General features: G+C 42.1%; 2 protein-coding genes across 2 annotated transcripts; both read right to left on the reverse strand.

The window, feature by feature from the left end:
* Positions 1-2926: 2926 nt before the first annotated feature.
* selenon (selenoprotein N) lies at positions 2927-9768 on the reverse strand. Its single transcript, XM_012855778.3, is given in 13 exon segments — positions 2927-3289; positions 3553-3654; positions 3736-3848; positions 4079-4184; positions 4259-4447; positions 5429-5510; positions 5586-5723; positions 6963-7087; positions 7169-7381; positions 7482-7612; positions 8728-8845; positions 9406-9567; positions 9569-9768. Coding segments are annotated over 13 exon segments (1671 nt in total). The 5' UTR covers positions 9593-9768; the 3' UTR covers positions 2927-3121.
* Positions 9769-12305: 2537 nt separating this feature from the next.
* Positions 12306-16294, reverse strand: znf593 (zinc finger protein 593). The gene is made up of 4 exons (XM_012855782.3): positions 16208-16294; positions 15806-16021; positions 13739-13801; positions 12306-13639 (listed from the first exon to the last, which is right to left on the reverse strand). The coding sequence occupies exons 2-4, from the start codon at positions 16003-16005 to the stop codon at positions 13513-13515; spliced, it is 390 nt and encodes a 129-aa protein (XP_012711236.1). The 5' UTR covers positions 16006-16021; positions 16208-16294; the 3' UTR covers positions 12306-13512.
* Positions 16295-17238: the final 944 nt, after the last annotated feature.

Below are 17238 nucleotides of genomic sequence, written 5' to 3' on the forward strand. Positions count from 1 at the left end.
CCCAGTCAGAACATTTTATTCATTTCTTTTAACCACCTGCATGTTGATTTGAAGCTGAAATAGTTTTCCAACTTGTGCAATAAACCAAAAAGGAGAGCCTCAGCATGACACTGCCATCCTCATGCTTGACAGCTTGTACAGTTTGTGTTGTTTTAAGGTTAAAAACCTCAACCTGTCTCCTGCAAACGTTCAAACGGCTCCAATCTTCTCTCTTCTACCCCTAAAATGTTTCTCTGTGAGGCATGTAGCTTGTTCACGTGGCAGCTGCTGCTTTTAGCTTTCAGCCAGGCTAAAAGGAGTCTTTGGGCAGGGTCCTCTCTCCTGGTCCAGGTTGATGCTGAACTAACTTTAGTGACTCTGATGTTCCAGCATCGATGCCCTAGTGCCTCCTGGGTTGCTCCTAAACACCCAAACTGATTTTCCCTTTTCTCTGAGAAGGGCGGTTTGGGTCATGTGGCTGATATTTAGAGACAGCATCGGGGCAATGATCCTAAACGGACATCAAAACGGGTTTAGAAGTGGATGAAAGGAGGCTGGAGCGGCCTGGACCCCAACCTTGATCAAGGTGTGTGGGCTGTGCTTAAAACTAGGGACTGAATTGAGAAAGTTTTCTGCATAGGAAGCGAAACGTCTTCAAACTTTGGGAGAAAAAAAAGTCCAATTGCTTTGTTTTTTAACTTTTAACTGGAATAAAACTAAGGATGCACGATAGATCTGCGTCATCGGCCGATGTTCGTCTTCTTTTATATCGGAAATGGCCTCATAATTGAAACTGGGCCGATATTAATAGCTGCTGTTTATTTCCATCTTGTTGCAGGTTTACTATGTTTGAGCACTTCTGCAGGTAGAGATTGGCCGTGTGGTGTTTGTTTGGTCATGTGACAGTGATTGTGATGCAGCACAGGGTTGTGGGATGTTTAGCTGAAGCAGAGAAGCAACGTCAGCGGCGTGGCTGGTTTTTTTTTTGTGTCGAAAGGTTAGGAAACTTATCTAATATCAATGTATCCACCTAAAACCATAGTCAGATATCTAGCCAGATATTAGTGAGGGTTATGTATACATTTGAGCCGGTATGCATAAGCTTAACTCCTTGTGCATTAGAGAAAATCCACAACTCTGAACTTGTGCTCCTAACTTTCTGAAATTACAACTAAAAATGACTGAAGTTGTGCGTTTTATTATAACTGTGGCGCAGACAAAATAACGGCCCAAATGCATCTCTAAAAGCCCACAGTGGATTCATTAATGTCGATGAGTGGATGCAAACATCTGACCAGATCATTGCTGAGAAAGAAAGACACATTTGTACAGAAAACATGTATTTATTGTGAAAAAAAATGGCACAAATGGGTCAGAGAATAACTGTTGTTACTCCAAAGGCTTTGTGCAGGAAAATGACGGGACCTGGTTAGAGTTCTCGGTGTTCTGGCAAACCCGCAGTAACCGGCCACGAGTTCTCTGCACGGTCAAACGTGAATTAAGAACATGAGGAACGTAACTGAGTTATGCAATGAAAGGTTTCTTGTGTAGGTGCAGACGATAGCAAACCGGCTGTATGATCAGTGCAATATCTTCATAGCTGATGCATCAGTTTTGTCTTAAATGTGTAAATAAGAAGTAGATGGAAATTAATAAATCAAAATCAATGCTCTTTGGTCTGATCACATTAAAATCTGAACCCTGCAATGGTTTCAAACACATTTTTAATAAAGTAAATGAAAACTAACAAAGCCAGAGCGACATTTTATGAGCCGCCTCTTAATTTCCCTCCAGCCGCGTCGGCAACAACATCCGGCGTCCCCCGGCTCGGTAAGCTTTCAGGTGACGTCTTCACAAACTGCACAAAAACACAGCTGGAGGCAACAAGAGCTGCAGGTACGCTCAGCGGTAAAACCTAAAGATCCCGCTGCAGGGCTGCATGATCATTCAGAGCTGGTCCTGGATCTTGGTGCCACTTGGCAGACCTGCACATGAGTTAGCTGCTGCATGTTAGAGAAGACCCAAAGGTCTAAACGTGGAGACATGATTGCAACTTTCAACTGGGCGAGCCACTTAAAATGTTTGTTAGTTTACCAAAGGCAGAAATCAAACAGAACAAATGAATAAATGTCTGTTTTAACCACAAAAGATGATTAAATAAACAAGAACAAAGTGGACTAGAGGAAAACAACAGATCTTCCGCTGCAGATAGTTGGGACACCTGGGGTCCGTTCTTTGTACGTCGCTAACTCAGTTAGCTGGATTTGATTGCTGACGATTCGGCATGATCTTGGATCGTTTGATTCTTCGAAACTCATCCTGGACTTGTTGTCATAGCAACATGTGCGCAAGCTTAAGCCTGCTCGAGTGCAGGCTTATTTCATGTAAACAAGATTAGATCGCAGCTTTATAAACGGAGGAGATGGGGAAGTCTGTTGTAGCCATGTCCATTTTTACGACAGCAACCTGTTGCGGAAGGTGCAAGAATATTTTGCAGAGTTTTCCGAATTAATCGTGTATTGCGCAATAGACAGGATCCTGTAGCGCAGCGCGACAGTGTAACTGTAGAGAGATTTTTCTTTGTGGCTGTTATAAACAGACAAGCACATCATTTAACAGTGGCTTTTAAAGAGGAAAAAGTGGTGTTAGAGCCATAAATGGAAAATATTTAAGTTGTATGATGGTTTGCTTTTTATTTTTATCATATTCAGTAAGAAGATTTGTTCATATAATGACTCAAATTCAGCATAACCTTCCATTAAAAGCTCCTGTTCTGCTTGGGAGAAAAACTGTGGGCGTTCTTTGGCCATGCTGAACAGCCAATAGCAGCGTTGCTGATCATTGTTCCTACTATCGATACATTTCCCCTTTTAAACAAACACATGAACGCGCAGTTATCTCAGATAACTCAATCCAGCCATACTAATTATAAACAACAGGTGTGTTCGAAGAACCCAATTAGCCGGATCATGATTAGCCGGATGAAATCATCTCGGATGTGTCATTTAATCTTGGATGTTTTAAGCAACGTACGAAGAACGGGCCCCTTCTCTACATGCTTGTTGGAGCCAATCTCCCCATCCTGGGTCAAAGAGTCCCTTTATCAGGCTGAGCATCTCAGAAGGTGCCAAATAGACACCTATTACTGGGACACGTAGTCCTTAGCCTTCTCCAGCCCCTCCTTCAGGAAGTTGATGTACGTGGAAGTGGAGGGGTCCTCGAACGCCCCAGAAAAGCTGAAAGTCGCCCCTTCGTCCTCTGGTTTCATTGCTGTTTGGTCCAGGAAGTAGTTAGCATTGATGTGGTGGACCTGAGGGACACATGAGAGCGATTTCCCTTCAGCTGTGGAGCCAAGCACTTATCTAATCAGGAAAGAGGGCTGCATACCAAACTTCTTCAAGCAACAATAATTCAGTGCAGTTAGAAAACAAGGCACGGCTTAAATTGTGATTCCTTTATAATATTATTCTTCGGGTTATTCGTATGAACAAATGCATGCATGCTGCTGCAGATTCCTCTGGAAGTTATTTGCTAAAAAAAAAAAAAAAAGTTGTATATAAAAGCTGTATTTACAATTGTTCCATTGGGCAGCGCCACCAGCATCTCCACGGGGAAGCTGTACTTCTCCAGATGTAAACGGGCCTTTTCACTCAGTGCAGGGTTCTCCTCGTCTGCCTGAAACAGGTTTTCACAGCAGTGACAAACAGAACGGCTGTGCTGACTGGTTCCAGTGCTGTTCCTGCCCCGGGCGCTCACCTGCATGTTCTCCAGCTCTCTGACCAGAGACCAGCTGCTGACGAAGCTCTGGTTGAGCAGAGCCAGGACGGGCGAACTTTCCAGGACCGTCTCCCGGAGAGTTCGCCCCGACCCTGCGGACGTTTGAGCGCACAGTGAGGACACAAACGGACACCCCTAACGGTGCGAAACTTTAAACACTTGACTGATCTGTTGGTAACTGGTGAACAAAGCGTAACAGCGGTTAGAAAAAAAACTGGTGCTAGAAATGGTCTTCCTTAGGTCTCAAACACAGAAGAGGGGGCCAAATTCTTGTGTCCCAGGATGCAGTTCTGTAAAATTAGCTCCTCGTTAACGAGCTCACCTCAGCAGGACTGATCGTCTAAAGCTCCCCAGAGCAGAATGGAATGCACCAGCTTCTTCTCCGCCGCCGCTCGCTCAAAAGCCTCTGCAAAGGGCAAGTAGGGCACCTGCAAACACAAAGACCATAAAAAAACACCGACAACCAACCAGTGAGCGCTCGCCCTCCCTCATGGATGCTTACCTTCTTAAACGGGTAGAAGGTGACCTCCAGGCGGCGCAGGGCTTCCTCCTCACTGATCTCTGAGGTCCAGTGAATTTCCTCAAAGACAAACTGGATCGGTTCGCCGCCTCCGTGCCGACTGTCGATGACATTTCCCTCCTCGTCCACAATCACGGAGGGGGTGGAGGGCCCCGTGGACTGCAGCTCCAACTACAAACAAAAGAGTTTTTTTTTTCTCCCCCAGACACATTACATGTGCAGTCGATCTAAAAAGTGCACCAGGTCCGGTTTAAAATGCCACGTTTTCCCCGACTTCCAGCTTCAGTGGCTCATCTATGCCCCCATCTGCTGGGAGCGAAATGTCAAGAATAAAAAAAAGCTACAATAACCTGGCTACCTGAGCATGCACGCCACTAAATAAGACTTTGAAGCACCCTCTGGTCCAGTTTCGACATTCTGCACGAGTTCTCACCTAACATCCGTTAGAAATCTGAGGGCCATAGGATTAAAACGATCAAATTCGTAATGTTGGAGAGGTGAACACGCAGCGTTGGCATTACTGCGTGCTAACTGGCACACCCTCCTTCTGATGGGCGAGGAAATGGGCTGCTCTCGTTTTTTTAACCATGTCATCAAGTCTGCATCTCAGTTCTCAGAAAGAGACAAAAAGAGACAAAAAAAGCAGCAGAAGCACACAAACCAAAACAGGGTATTTTACGGCACATTAAAGCTGTGCGTTTATTATAATTTTCCTCCTAAATTTGTTTTAGTTTACCCGTTCAGAATATAAATCACATTTACAAGAGAAAAAAAAAGGTGTGGAAATTCTTTCTTTTTTTTTATATAAAAACTAAAATTTCAAAATTTTTAGATTCATTGTCCAAAAAATGTTTCAGTACAGTTTTAAAGGCTTAATGTACTGCTTTAAAAAAAAAAAAAGTGAATCACTATAAATAATTAGTGTTAGAATATAAGTTAAATGAATGGTAAATTTGGAGAAAACAGACCTAAACTCTACAGAGAGAACGGAAAAACTGAAGTCTTCACCCAAACAATGAAAAATTTAATCTACATCACCAAAGGGAAAACAACAGGAAGCAACACCAGGCGATTAGACAGCATTCCTATTTTTACAGAGAAGAGGACGTGAGGAGAACGTCTGAGGATTTGTTGCATGTGCGGCCGTCGTACCTGCGGCAGGTAGCCGATGTCCACCTCCATGTTGCTGCTCTCGCTGGCTCCATACAGCCACTCCATGTCCACGTTTAGAGACCTGCGGCACAGTGGGACGCGTCACAGTGTGCCTGAGCCCCGCGGTGGGAGGGCGGGTGGGGGCGCTCCCGCTCACCTGTTACTGGGGACATGGAGGCGGAAGTGACGGACGTGGGAAGCATCTTTCGAGAGCACGATGTTACCGGTGAACTGACCCGGGGTGAACCAGAAGGGAAAGTTCGGGACGTCGTTGAGCTGGAACTCTGCGTGAATCCTGCATGTGTGAACAACAACGAGGAGAGACTGAGAGTCCGCGCCGGAGACGGCCATTCGGTGTGAAATGCACTGAAATGTGCATCAGTCTGTCGCTGTGTTTGCAGACTGAAAAGTTGTTTAGTCATTTCTGTGTCTGCAGCTATGATTCCCAGCCTTGCACCCCCCAAACTTCGTCTATAGGCAAGGAAAGTTTATCCGTGTAGCACATTTCAGTACAAGGACAACGCAAAGTGCTTTACTTGATTAGAACATAGGAGAATAAAAACTGAATAAAAGCAAGTAAAAAAAAAAAAAAACAGTTATAAAACGTAGTAACAACATAAAACATGGGTAAATGGAAACTAAAAGCAAATGATTTAAAAAACAGTTGGACTACAAACTTAAACTAACTATGTTTTAGTAAAACAGTTTAACTAAAACAGTCACAGGTAATCCTGAACAAATGTGTTTTTAATCTTGATTTAAAGGAGCTTTTTTTTTTAAAGGCAGCTTTTGTTCTTATAGTCCCAGCTTGGTGCGTTTGTCGTCCATCAGCCCATTGATCAACGACAAACGTTATGAGAAAGGTTTCATTAGTTCCTGTCTTCAGTCAGTGTTATATTATACATATCTGTACTATATATAAATATCTGTACATATCTGTAAAACTCTATAGTAATATCCACCTGTATATTATATTCGGTACATATCCAGCTGTAAATTTAGTTCACAATACTAGTTATCTCTATATTATACTCATAGGATAAATCTATCAGTAAAATTCTATCTATAGTAGTATACATCTCTATATTTATTCAGTACATATCCATGTCCTGTACTTATGGAACCACTGCTTATTGCACTTCTGGTTAGACCTAAACTGCATTTCGTTGCCTTTTACCTGTGCCTGTATAATGACAATAAAGTTTAATCTAATCTAATCTAATATTATTGTAATCACTCTCTAAAAATGAATGAACGCAGATAGAAAGGTCAAATCATAGATGGTTGTGTGCATTTCTGTAGCAGGAATTGATACCAGCTGCAGCTCTCATTAAAACCTGATTTCTGTAAAAGGATCTATCGCTCAGGGCCAATGTTACATCGGCAATGGCCGCCTGCCAAAACAAATAATAACGTCAATAAATATTCATTATATGTTCCAAACAGAAGGCACTGAGGCTGGAGATAGAGAAGTTAGAGAAAGCACAGCCAAAGTGAGACGTGCCCCCCCCCCCCCCTCAGGCTGCATCCTCACCTGAAGACGACGTCATAATAAAAGTCGCTTTTGGCCCGAATGCAGGCGACGGTGCCCTGTGGTGCAAACCGGGACTTGATAAAGGGCCGAGGGTGGAACATGCTCAACAGGGAGTGGATCAGAACCTACAGCGGGACCAGAGCACCCGTCAGAACACGACGCATTCGGTGAAAATTCAAACAGACGCAGCGGCGGCGGCCGAGCACCTCTTTGCCCCTCGGAGTGGGAGGATGGTACCGGTTGTTGGGCAGGTAACCCGTGAAGATGTTGAGCTCGCTGGGGATCAGCCACCACGTGTCCCCCACCTCCCCTCTGCCCTTCGGGGGCAGGAACACTCGGAACTGGCTGGCGGGGAACGAAGAGGAGGGCACCGCAGGGCTCGTCCAGGAGCGGAGACCACTCAGAGAGCTGTGAGAAACCTGCAAATTAAATAAATAAAAGATTAATGCAGGCTTTTCCTCTGCTGGTTCTGGATATTTGGACCTTTTCACACAACAGAACGTTTGGTGTTTTTCTTACTCCCAGAAAGCCGTCCCTGCTTTTCGTCATGGAGTCCAGCAGCAGAGGCTGCATCTTGGCCTCCAGAACCAAAGTCTCTCCATTTGGGTCATCAGCCACATCCTCCTCCACATCCACAGGAGCGCTGATCCCTGCGAGGAAACCACCGTCACACCGCCGTGAAAAGTATTGACACCCCCTGAACCTCTTCTATCTTTCTTTTTTAATGCATTACAACTACAAACCTCAGAGGTTTTATTGGGATTGTAGGTGAAACGTATAATAATCAAGGCTTCAAGGCTGTAAAGTCAAACTCATCAGGCTTCACACCAACACACAGAGCTGTAGGTAATTTAAGGTTTAGGGTCTTGCTCAAAGGCACATCAACTTTTGGCGTCGGGAAACTAGAATTAAACCTTCAACATTCTGACTGCGAAGCGGATGTTTTGTCCCACAACTGCTCTGAAAATTAAAAGGAAGGTTTTTCCAAGTAAAGATCTGAAAAGTGTGGCATACACCTGTATTCAGCCCCCAGGAGTAAATACTTCCTAGAAGCTCCTTTAACTCCAGATTTACCCATCCAGAGACTTAAGAATGAAGTCTGTGAACATCAGCTATCGAGCTCAGATTTTCAAGTGGTTCAGGTTCTGGACTTTGACTAGGCCATTCTAACACATGAACCAAACCAGGGGTGCCCCAGAGAGCTACTATCCTTCAACCTTTAGATTCATCGCTTCTCCAACACACTATAATCTCCTCATCAGCAGCCATTCAGCTCTGCAGAGGCCCGGAAACAAGACAATAATCTGATTCAGATGTGGTGGAGAAGCTCTAGGAGCTCTAGGAGCTTTAGCTGTTTCTCTGCTGCAGCTCACCCTGTTTTAAACTGGACCAGAACTTTCTTCCTTCAGTGCTGGTTGTTCTCTAATGTTCTCTAGCAAACCTCTGAGGTTTAATTAATGCAAACCTCTCCAGAACCAGAACAGCCGAAGCTGTTCTTTTGAGACTGAGTTGCACACAGATGGACTCCGTCTAATTAACGAGGCAAACGGTTTCCCCAGATTTCATTTAGGGGTATCAGAGTAAAGACGGGCTGAAACTGAATGCATACTAGCCTTTCTGGATTTTAATCAAACTGTTTCATAAAAGTCCCATAAAATAGGTTAAAGTTGTGTTTGCAACAGCAGAAAATTGTGCCGTGTGAATATTCATTATGGAGCAGAAGGGCTGGAGGGTAGACGTGACATGAAAACAGTAAAAGCTGCACCTGTGAGCTTCTCGGCGATGGGTTTGAACTCCTCGGGACTCAGGTGAAGGTCATGGTCGGTGTCCAGAGAGGAGAAGAGAAACAGGCCCTCGGTGCCCAGAGCTCGAACGGCCTCTTCCTGATGAGCAACAGAGATTTTAGGTTTGTAATGCTGCACCAAAAAACTGGGACACTAAGTCACAACACGGGCTGAACCTCAAAAATACTTTAGATCAGAAATTATCTCATCGTGGGTGTAGCCACAAAGCGCAACCTCTTTATTAAAAGAAATTATCAATATTCAAAGGGAGGCTGCAGCATTCCTTCTTCCTGGATGAAGATCAGCCCAGAGGACACATTAGAGAAGAAGTTCAGCCCTTTTTCAGCCAGATGCGTGTCTGCCAGCGGCCGTACAATGGAGGGAGAGGGGGAGGGGGCGCAAAGACAACTTGGAGAGCCAGACTCCTGTAGACTCCAGGCAGTGATGTGTTTCAGCAGCTGGCTGGCAGACAGACCCTCCGACCCGCCCAATAAAACCACAGTGGGGCGAGAAAACTGCTGATGGCGCTTTAAAACGCGCCTAATGTCTGAGAACCCGCGTCCAGGTGAAGGAACGTGAGAGACACTCGTTTCTAGGATTAAATCTCAGGTCATTAAACGCGACATTTAACGCAATGATGCTCCGTGTCTGGGTCTTACGTGACGTTTGAGGAGCTGGGAATCTTGGTAGTGCTTTATCCCCAAAGCAACCAGAGGGACCCCACAGACCACCAGGAGGGTCCACATCCCTCTGCGGAACCAGGATCCAGGTCCCGGGCTCTTCTGCCCATTGTGCCCGTTCCTGCGCTCTCTCTCCGGGGACCGTTTTATCCACGTCTGCGGCCATGGTCGACCCTTCTTCAGGAGATCATTGGAGCCGGATGAGCTCCTAAACCTGCAGCCGAGGAGAAGCACCTCTTCCCCGACCCTTACTTCTGCTTCTGGCCGCTAGAAGCCCAGATTTCTTATTTCCCACATCCAGTCTGGAGCCATATGGATGCGGTTACATGCGTCAAGCTGAAGGGTTGGTCAAACCAGACGCACCGGCTATCAAATTAAAAGCACCGTAGCGAGTTCTTCTTCATGCACATTCAGGATTACCGCAAAATAAAGAACAAGCAACAACAAATGCACAAATAAATAAATGTCGCAGTTCACTAAAGCTTGAAACCTCCTTTCTTTTTCTTTTTTTTATCAAAAACAAATTATTTCGATCATCCTTATTTTTGTCCAACATTACTTCCAAACAAACACAATTGATTGGCGTGAGAAGGGGTTTCACAGCCAATGGTCCTGCTGATAGCTGAAGAAAAAGCTGCAAGATTCTGCAAAAAAAAAAAAAATAGTCCAAAAGGATGGGATGGTGTTGCCACCAGGGCAGAGCTCACTGGGGAATGGCAGCAGGCAGGTGGGAGTCTTTCTGTACACACAGTGAAGGGAGAAGGAGGACAGCAAAGAGCTGGTCCTCTTCAAGAAAAAAAAACACAAAGAGTAGACTGAGACTCTGCAGAAAGCACCGGGTACACAGGTAAAGTTAAATTCCCAGAATAAGGTAGTGAAAATGATGAATGGGCCTTGTACGGGGCGTCCTGACCGGGATCACTCACAATTTGCCTAAAATCACTTTAACAAATAAAGAACGGGAGGATCTTCGAAACGTGGCCCTCCCAAAACGACCCAGAATCAGTTTTGCGATGAACAATATATTTTATTCTATTTGTTACATTTATTTTTTATTTAACCTTTATTTAACCAGGGAAAAAAATCCCATTGAGATTAAAAACCTCTTTTTCAAGGGAGTCCTGGCCAAGAGGCAGCAAAGTTTAGATTAAGGTACATAAAAAAAACATTTCAAGTAAAACAATTACGAACTGAGGCCGTCTTAAATTCTTTCATCTTCAACTTAAAAGCATTTAAGGATAAAAACTCAGTGAACTTCCAGTCTCTTTGTAAAAAAATTCCACGCACAAAGATCTGCATAGCTAAAGTCTTTCTTCCCTAGCTCTGTGCAGCCAAAAAGAACCGTGAGCAACAGCTGATGGTTGGATCTCAGGGCACAAGAGGCCACGCTTTTCTGTGTAAGTAAGGAAAAATGTAAGAGGGCAGTGATCCAAAGAGAGCCTTGTAAATAAAAGTGTACCAATGACACTCCCTCCTCGTAGAGAGGGAAGGCCACAGTGATGTCATGGCTCTACAGTTTGTGGTGAACCTAAATGAAGCATGGTAAACAACATTTGAAGACATGAAGAAGTACTGTTCTTATAAATCTGGCCTCCTGTCACAAGGCAAAGCCACTAGGGGTCAAAGCATTTAACCTTTGGGTAGACAATCAGGAAACTGAATTAATTTAGGGGACAACTATACACAAAGCTCTGGTTTTATTTTGAAGATGAACCGGAAGCTTTCCCTTTTCTGACTCCTAAATATTTCTAGCTTGAGCTGCTGGCACAGGACTCCCACTTAAAGGGGCAGGGTCTCCTCTGTCGTCCAAAGAATGTCTCCCAAACAAGCTTCAATTACACGTTTTAGTGCCAGAAAAGCAACTGCTGTTATTTGCCAAACCACTTGTCCCCGAATCAGCAGAGGCGGACATTTCTTTCCTCAGCATGCAGACATGGTGGAGATAAATATTCTGGAAATAATACCACAACCAAGATAGCTGTGAAATCATACAAAAATGTAAAATACACGAAAAATGGAAAACACTGTGATGAATAAAGGGTCTGTTTTATGTCTTAATGGTGCTGAGGCCCTAAAGCAGGCATGCCCAAAGTGAGGCCAGGGGGCCGTTTGTGGCCCCTGGACTGATTTTGTCCCCCAACTGCATGACAAGAAAGACGTGGTCCACCAGCACAGGTGGCTGACGCAGATGGAAATGTTTTATTTTTAATAAGGATAAACCTATTTACAGAGAGGTTGTGATCTTACAATTGCAAATGTTAGGTACAATGTGAGGTGTTTGTCTTTTAATAACCACACTTTGTTTTTATTTAACTCTCTTTAATTTCATAGGAAATAGCACCACATATCTCCGAGGACTTTAACTCAAATGCAGAATTTTGTGTACAAAAAAAGTTTTGAATTAATTCATTAAAATTAGCTAAATACAGTGTTTTTAAAAGAAATACTGACCCAGATCCTGTTCTTAGATTGCTCAAAAACAATTAAAGAAAAATTTTCTACCAAGCCTAAATAATTTGCAAACTGGGTTAAGAAAACAAATGAACAAAATTCGTTTTTAGCTTAAGGCCTACAGTGATTTATGCATCCCTTTCCCACAGAGAATCAGACTATTTTGTTTAATTAAAGTGATCATATTCTGTAGAGCAGGTAAAAAAAAAAAAAAAAAAAATCACAACATTGCATTTTTTTCGTTTATTTTTCCTTTATTAAGTGTTTGGCACTCCTGTACTTTTGATTTGAAACCCCTGCCCTAAAAGGACATTGAAGGGAAATTGGGAGAGAAAAAAAAATTATATATATATATATATATATATATATATATATATATATATATATATATATATATATATATATATATATATACATATTTTTATTTCTTTTCATTGTCCCTTTAGGGGCTCCGTATAAAATAGTGTTCGTTGTTGTAATGTGGAAAACATCCAGGTATATGAGTACTTTTGCAAGGTACTAAATTTTGATGTTTTGAAATCTTATTTCAACTATTCTGATTCCCACAGAGGAGCGTTAATCCGTCCTTCCAGCAGCTGTAAGTCTCCATAACTGCTCCCAACAAACTCAATAACTTGGAGAATCTGCTTCCAGTTGCCTTTCACTTTTCTTCTAATTAGACCTGAATTTCCCCACCGAGGGAAAATAAAGGATGTTTCTATTACACGCTTTCCAAATGCTTCCCCTTTATTTCCTCCCAACTCCAAATATTAAGAATCTCGAAAATTATTTTTTTTTACCTAAATTTATTATCTTCACATTTTTACTTTCAAAACAAATTTGTTCATATGCTAAAGCATAACATTAATTAAAACACTCAAAACGATTAACCCTCTATCTCCTTGTGTATAATTTATGATATATTTCTAAGACCCCTACCTCTTCAACAAAGTCGGTATTTTACTAAACACACAAATGAATATTTTACACACCCTTCATAAAAATGCTGAAAATATGAGGAAAATTTATTTTTTGGTCTAATGTATCAATTATGATATAAAGAAATTTTGAAAGCCTGACAGTTTTTTTTTTAAACAGCCAACCAAAAAAGATTTAATTTTTTTAAAAATGTGGTTTACTGACAATTACCTGCATGAATTTACAGGGTTAATGAGTTTAGCAGGTGAAATCATGGCAATTAGAAAATGAAGGGAAATTAGATACAAATCACTGTAAGAAGCACTTTACTTCTTAGAGATACATATCAGAATAAAGAACATACTGTTATCAGTTTCTTTTTAATCCAGATTTGGAAAATGTTTGAAGCGTATTCCAGACTGATTAGAAGAGCGTAAAGGATCCCTGATCGGAGAGAAACCTATAAATCGTGCCGTTTATCCCTCACATGGAGACAGAAACCTCCCTCCAGCAGAACGTTTCCTCCTGCAGCCTCCCAGACGCCATATGAATCTACATGGAGTTTATTATTCTATATTCTGCTGTCACGTATGCATTTACATGGATACATGTGGCAAAAGATTATAAGCTGTCACAAAAACGCATTCACCTTTGCATCTGGCAAAAGGTGAATGCGTTGCTTTTATTATTGAGTCCATGCATTAACGTAATCAGCCGTCAGTCCATGTCCTCTTCGATGGGCTGCGTCTGCACTTCTACGGTCTTTGGTGGGATGTAGGAGCCCATCCCCGCCGCTCGCTCTGCCTCCGCCTGGGTGTACGGCTCCTCCCGCAGCTGCTTTAACCTGCGGACACACGGACAGGTGAGCTGCCGATCTCCTCCAGCTACAAAGGCAACGGCTTCTCCGGCTGACCGCCCGTCTTTCCCCGACACCGGAACCTACCGTTTCTTGTGCAATTTGGTTCTGAAGTGCTCTTTCAAGGATCTCATGTCAACAAAGTATCTCCTGCAAGACAAGAAGTTGGAGTGAATAAAGAGGTCAGCAAACACTTTGCAAATGGCATTGACGAAGGGGCTTTATAAAAATGTTTTATTGCTAAACTTCTGCATCGAATGTCATTATATCACAATAAATACAGGAGAAATGTAGGTGAAGGACACCGTTTAAACACAAAGGAGTCTAAAGTGCTTTGCAGGAGTGAAAGAGCAAAAGGTCAAGAAAATTATACTGAAAACAAACAATACATAGAAAAAAATAAGACATCTCATAAAAAGATTAATAGTCCTACTTTGAAATGGATTACCAACATGATTAAAATACACTAAAAGTAATCTTTGACCTTAAACATTAATGCTTTTAGTCCTGATTTAAAGGTCTATAAACACGTTAAAGTAAGAAAAAGTCCTTAGATAGAAGTAGCAGTTTTTAATTCAACAGAAAGTAGAGGAATTATAAGAAAAAACACTTATTGTGGGGGTTTTAAAAGTTCAAGCTGATGTGTTTAAAAGCTGAAAATGATGAGTTTCTAGTTCTGACGGATTAAATGAACAGGTAAAAATTCGGATTCTCCCGTATCTGATCTGCTGATCAGAGGTGATCCATGTAAAAAGATCTAAAAAGAGATGATCGATTACGTTCTCTGGCCGTCTGAACTGTGCGTCTCTGGTTCTCTCTACAGGTGCTGGTCATATCAGCAGGATATCAGGAAAAAGTTGATTTTTTTCCCCCAGTGATTCCATTCAAAAAGTGAAACTCGTATATTATATTCATTCATTACACACATACTGATATATTTCAAGTGTTTTTTTTTCTGTTCATTTTGATTATCATAACTGACAACTAATGAAAACCCCAAATTCAGTATCTCAAAAAATTAGAATATTACTGAAGACCAAAACAAAATAAAGGATTTCCAGAAATGTTGGCCAACTGAAAAGTCTGAACATGAAAAGTCTGAGCATGTCCAGCAATCAGTACTTAGCTGGGGCTCCTTTTCCCTGCATTACTGCAGCGATGTGGCGTGGCATGTGTAATGAATTAATATGATATACAACATTTACTTTTTGAATGGAATTATGGAAAAAACTTTTACTTTTTCATGATATTCTAATTAAATGACCAGCACCTGTACTGTTTATTTATCGCTCTTCACGGGTCCTTCACACCGAATTCACAAACTTCTTCAGTTTTCAGTTCTTTACGCCGTTTTTAAAGTCTAAACTACTAAAGCTTATGAGGAATTTACAGCACGTATTTCTAGAGTATAAATACCTTCAAAATTTACTCTGCAAAAAAACAGAAACAAGAATGAAAGGAAGGGAGGTAGGACACAAAGAAGGAGCGACAGCAGGAAGGGCAGCAGAAGTAGCACTGCAAAAACTGATCTAAAAAGAAGTAAAATGTTCTTAAAGTTAGTGTATTTGTCCTTGATTTGAGCAGGTAAATAAGATTATCTGCCAATGGAATGAGTATTTTAACCCCTAAAATAAGATAATTAGACATCCTGCACTTGAAATAAGATGATGGAGATGAGTTGTTCCTATTTTAAGTGCAAAAATCTCATTCCATTGGCAAATCATCTTGTTTACCTGCTCAAATCAAGGACAAATACACTAACTTTAAGAACATTTTACTTATTTTTAGATCCATTTTTGCAGTGAGGACGGAAGAAAGGAGGAACCTGAAAGAAGGGAAGGAGAAAGGATGGCAGGACAAAGGGAAGAAGACAAGACAGGACATAAGGATAGAAGAGATGGACGGAACAAAAAAGGAGAAATGAAAAGCAAGGAGGGAGGTAATTATAGGAAAGGGAGAGGAGGCAGGAAAGGAAAGAAGATAGGGAGGTAGGACACGACGTAGGAAGGAAGCAGGATAACAAGGGAAGAACGAATCAACAGGAGGACCTGCTGATGGGCGGATTTAGTAAAACATTTTTACGTTTCGCTGTAAAACAAACACTGCTGGTGAATTTCCTGCCGTCTCCTCCTGGTTCTCAGGCTGGACACTTACGCGCAGTGTAGGCAGTAGTGTTGCGCACAGCCCGTCACGTCGTAGTCCACCTCCTGACGCAGCAGCCTGGCCGCCGTCTCCGGCTTCATGTCCGAGTGGATCTGGTCCAGGTCTTTGGTCCGGCGCTTCGTCTTCCACTTCTTTGAGATGTTCTTCTTCTTGTCGCTATTGTGGTTTCCTATTTGTTTGGACTTCCCCATGTTGGACCGAGCGGAGCTGGACGGAACACAAACACGTCGTGTCTTTAAGAAAAAAAGACTACAGGCGGCCTTTGTATCACATTTAGAATGTCTGCTTTACATAAATCTGAGCACATAAATCTGAAGGTGACGTAATAAACACAAACATGTGGTAATATTGTCTAAAAACCTCGCAGCAGACCGACTTTCAGGCTTTGCTTACCTTCAGCACGTGTAACCTGAGGGAGACGGGATCTACTTCCGGGTGATCGCGACGGTTCGTTTGCTCACCTGTAGAGGGCGCCAAACACCAACACCGTTTTTTTTCCTCTGACTGACATTAAATCAGACTAGACCTTTCCTTTTTTAAATCAACTGGGATTACCAAAATAATTTCCAAAGACCAGAATAGGAAACAGGGGTTTAAAGAAAATGTTTCTTTAAATTCAGAAGTTTACCCACACTTTATCACTATTTGATTGAATTGCCTGTAAGCAGTGAGTGTTCCTTCCACAAGCCTCTTACAATGGTTTCTTAGACTTAGACTTAGACAACTTTATTTGTCATTCGGTATGCACAAAGTGGGTACAGAAAGAAATTTCGTTTCGTACAGCTTTTGTAAATCGCACTAGAAGTTAAATTACAGTTTTAGGTGCGGCAGAGATTTAGAAGTAAACAGTAGATTTTAAATATACAGTATACAAACAATTGAAATGTAACAAAAAAGAGACATTATTTATGTACAGATTGGATTGTGCAAGGGCATTTTTGCATGAATGCATTTGTTTGTGCAATTTTAAGACTAGGAGTCCAATAGCATTTTTGATGCTATATGAGCTGCAATGATGCAAAAATGTGCAAAAAATGCAAACGTGTGAATATATGAGCTACAATGATGCTAAAATGTGCAAAAAAAAAAAATGCAAATGTGCAGAGTTTGTGGGTTGCAGTTTGGCAGTTCAACAGTTTCCACACCTTTGCAGTGCTGTCAGACAGATGTCTCCAAAAATCAAGGTCTTTGTCGCTGTTTGGAGGTAAGAGCAGACACTACATAACAGTTGTCCATCACAGAGACGTAACAATTATACGTAAGGGCAATGTCAGAGCTAACAATTAACATAAAAGTCATGGTTTTGGACTGTGGGTGGAAGCTGGAGTGCCCGGAAAAACGGGAAAAACGTGCAACCTCCATGCAGAAATACATCAGGCCGGGATTCAAACACTGCTTCTTCTTGCAGAAATATGGCGGTGCCA

Source organism: Fundulus heteroclitus, chromosome 19 (assembly GCF_011125445.2).
Source record: "Fundulus heteroclitus isolate FHET01 chromosome 19, MU-UCD_Fhet_4.1, whole genome shotgun sequence".
In the NCBI taxonomy this organism is placed as follows: Eukaryota; Metazoa; Chordata; class Actinopteri; order Cyprinodontiformes; family Fundulidae; genus Fundulus; species Fundulus heteroclitus.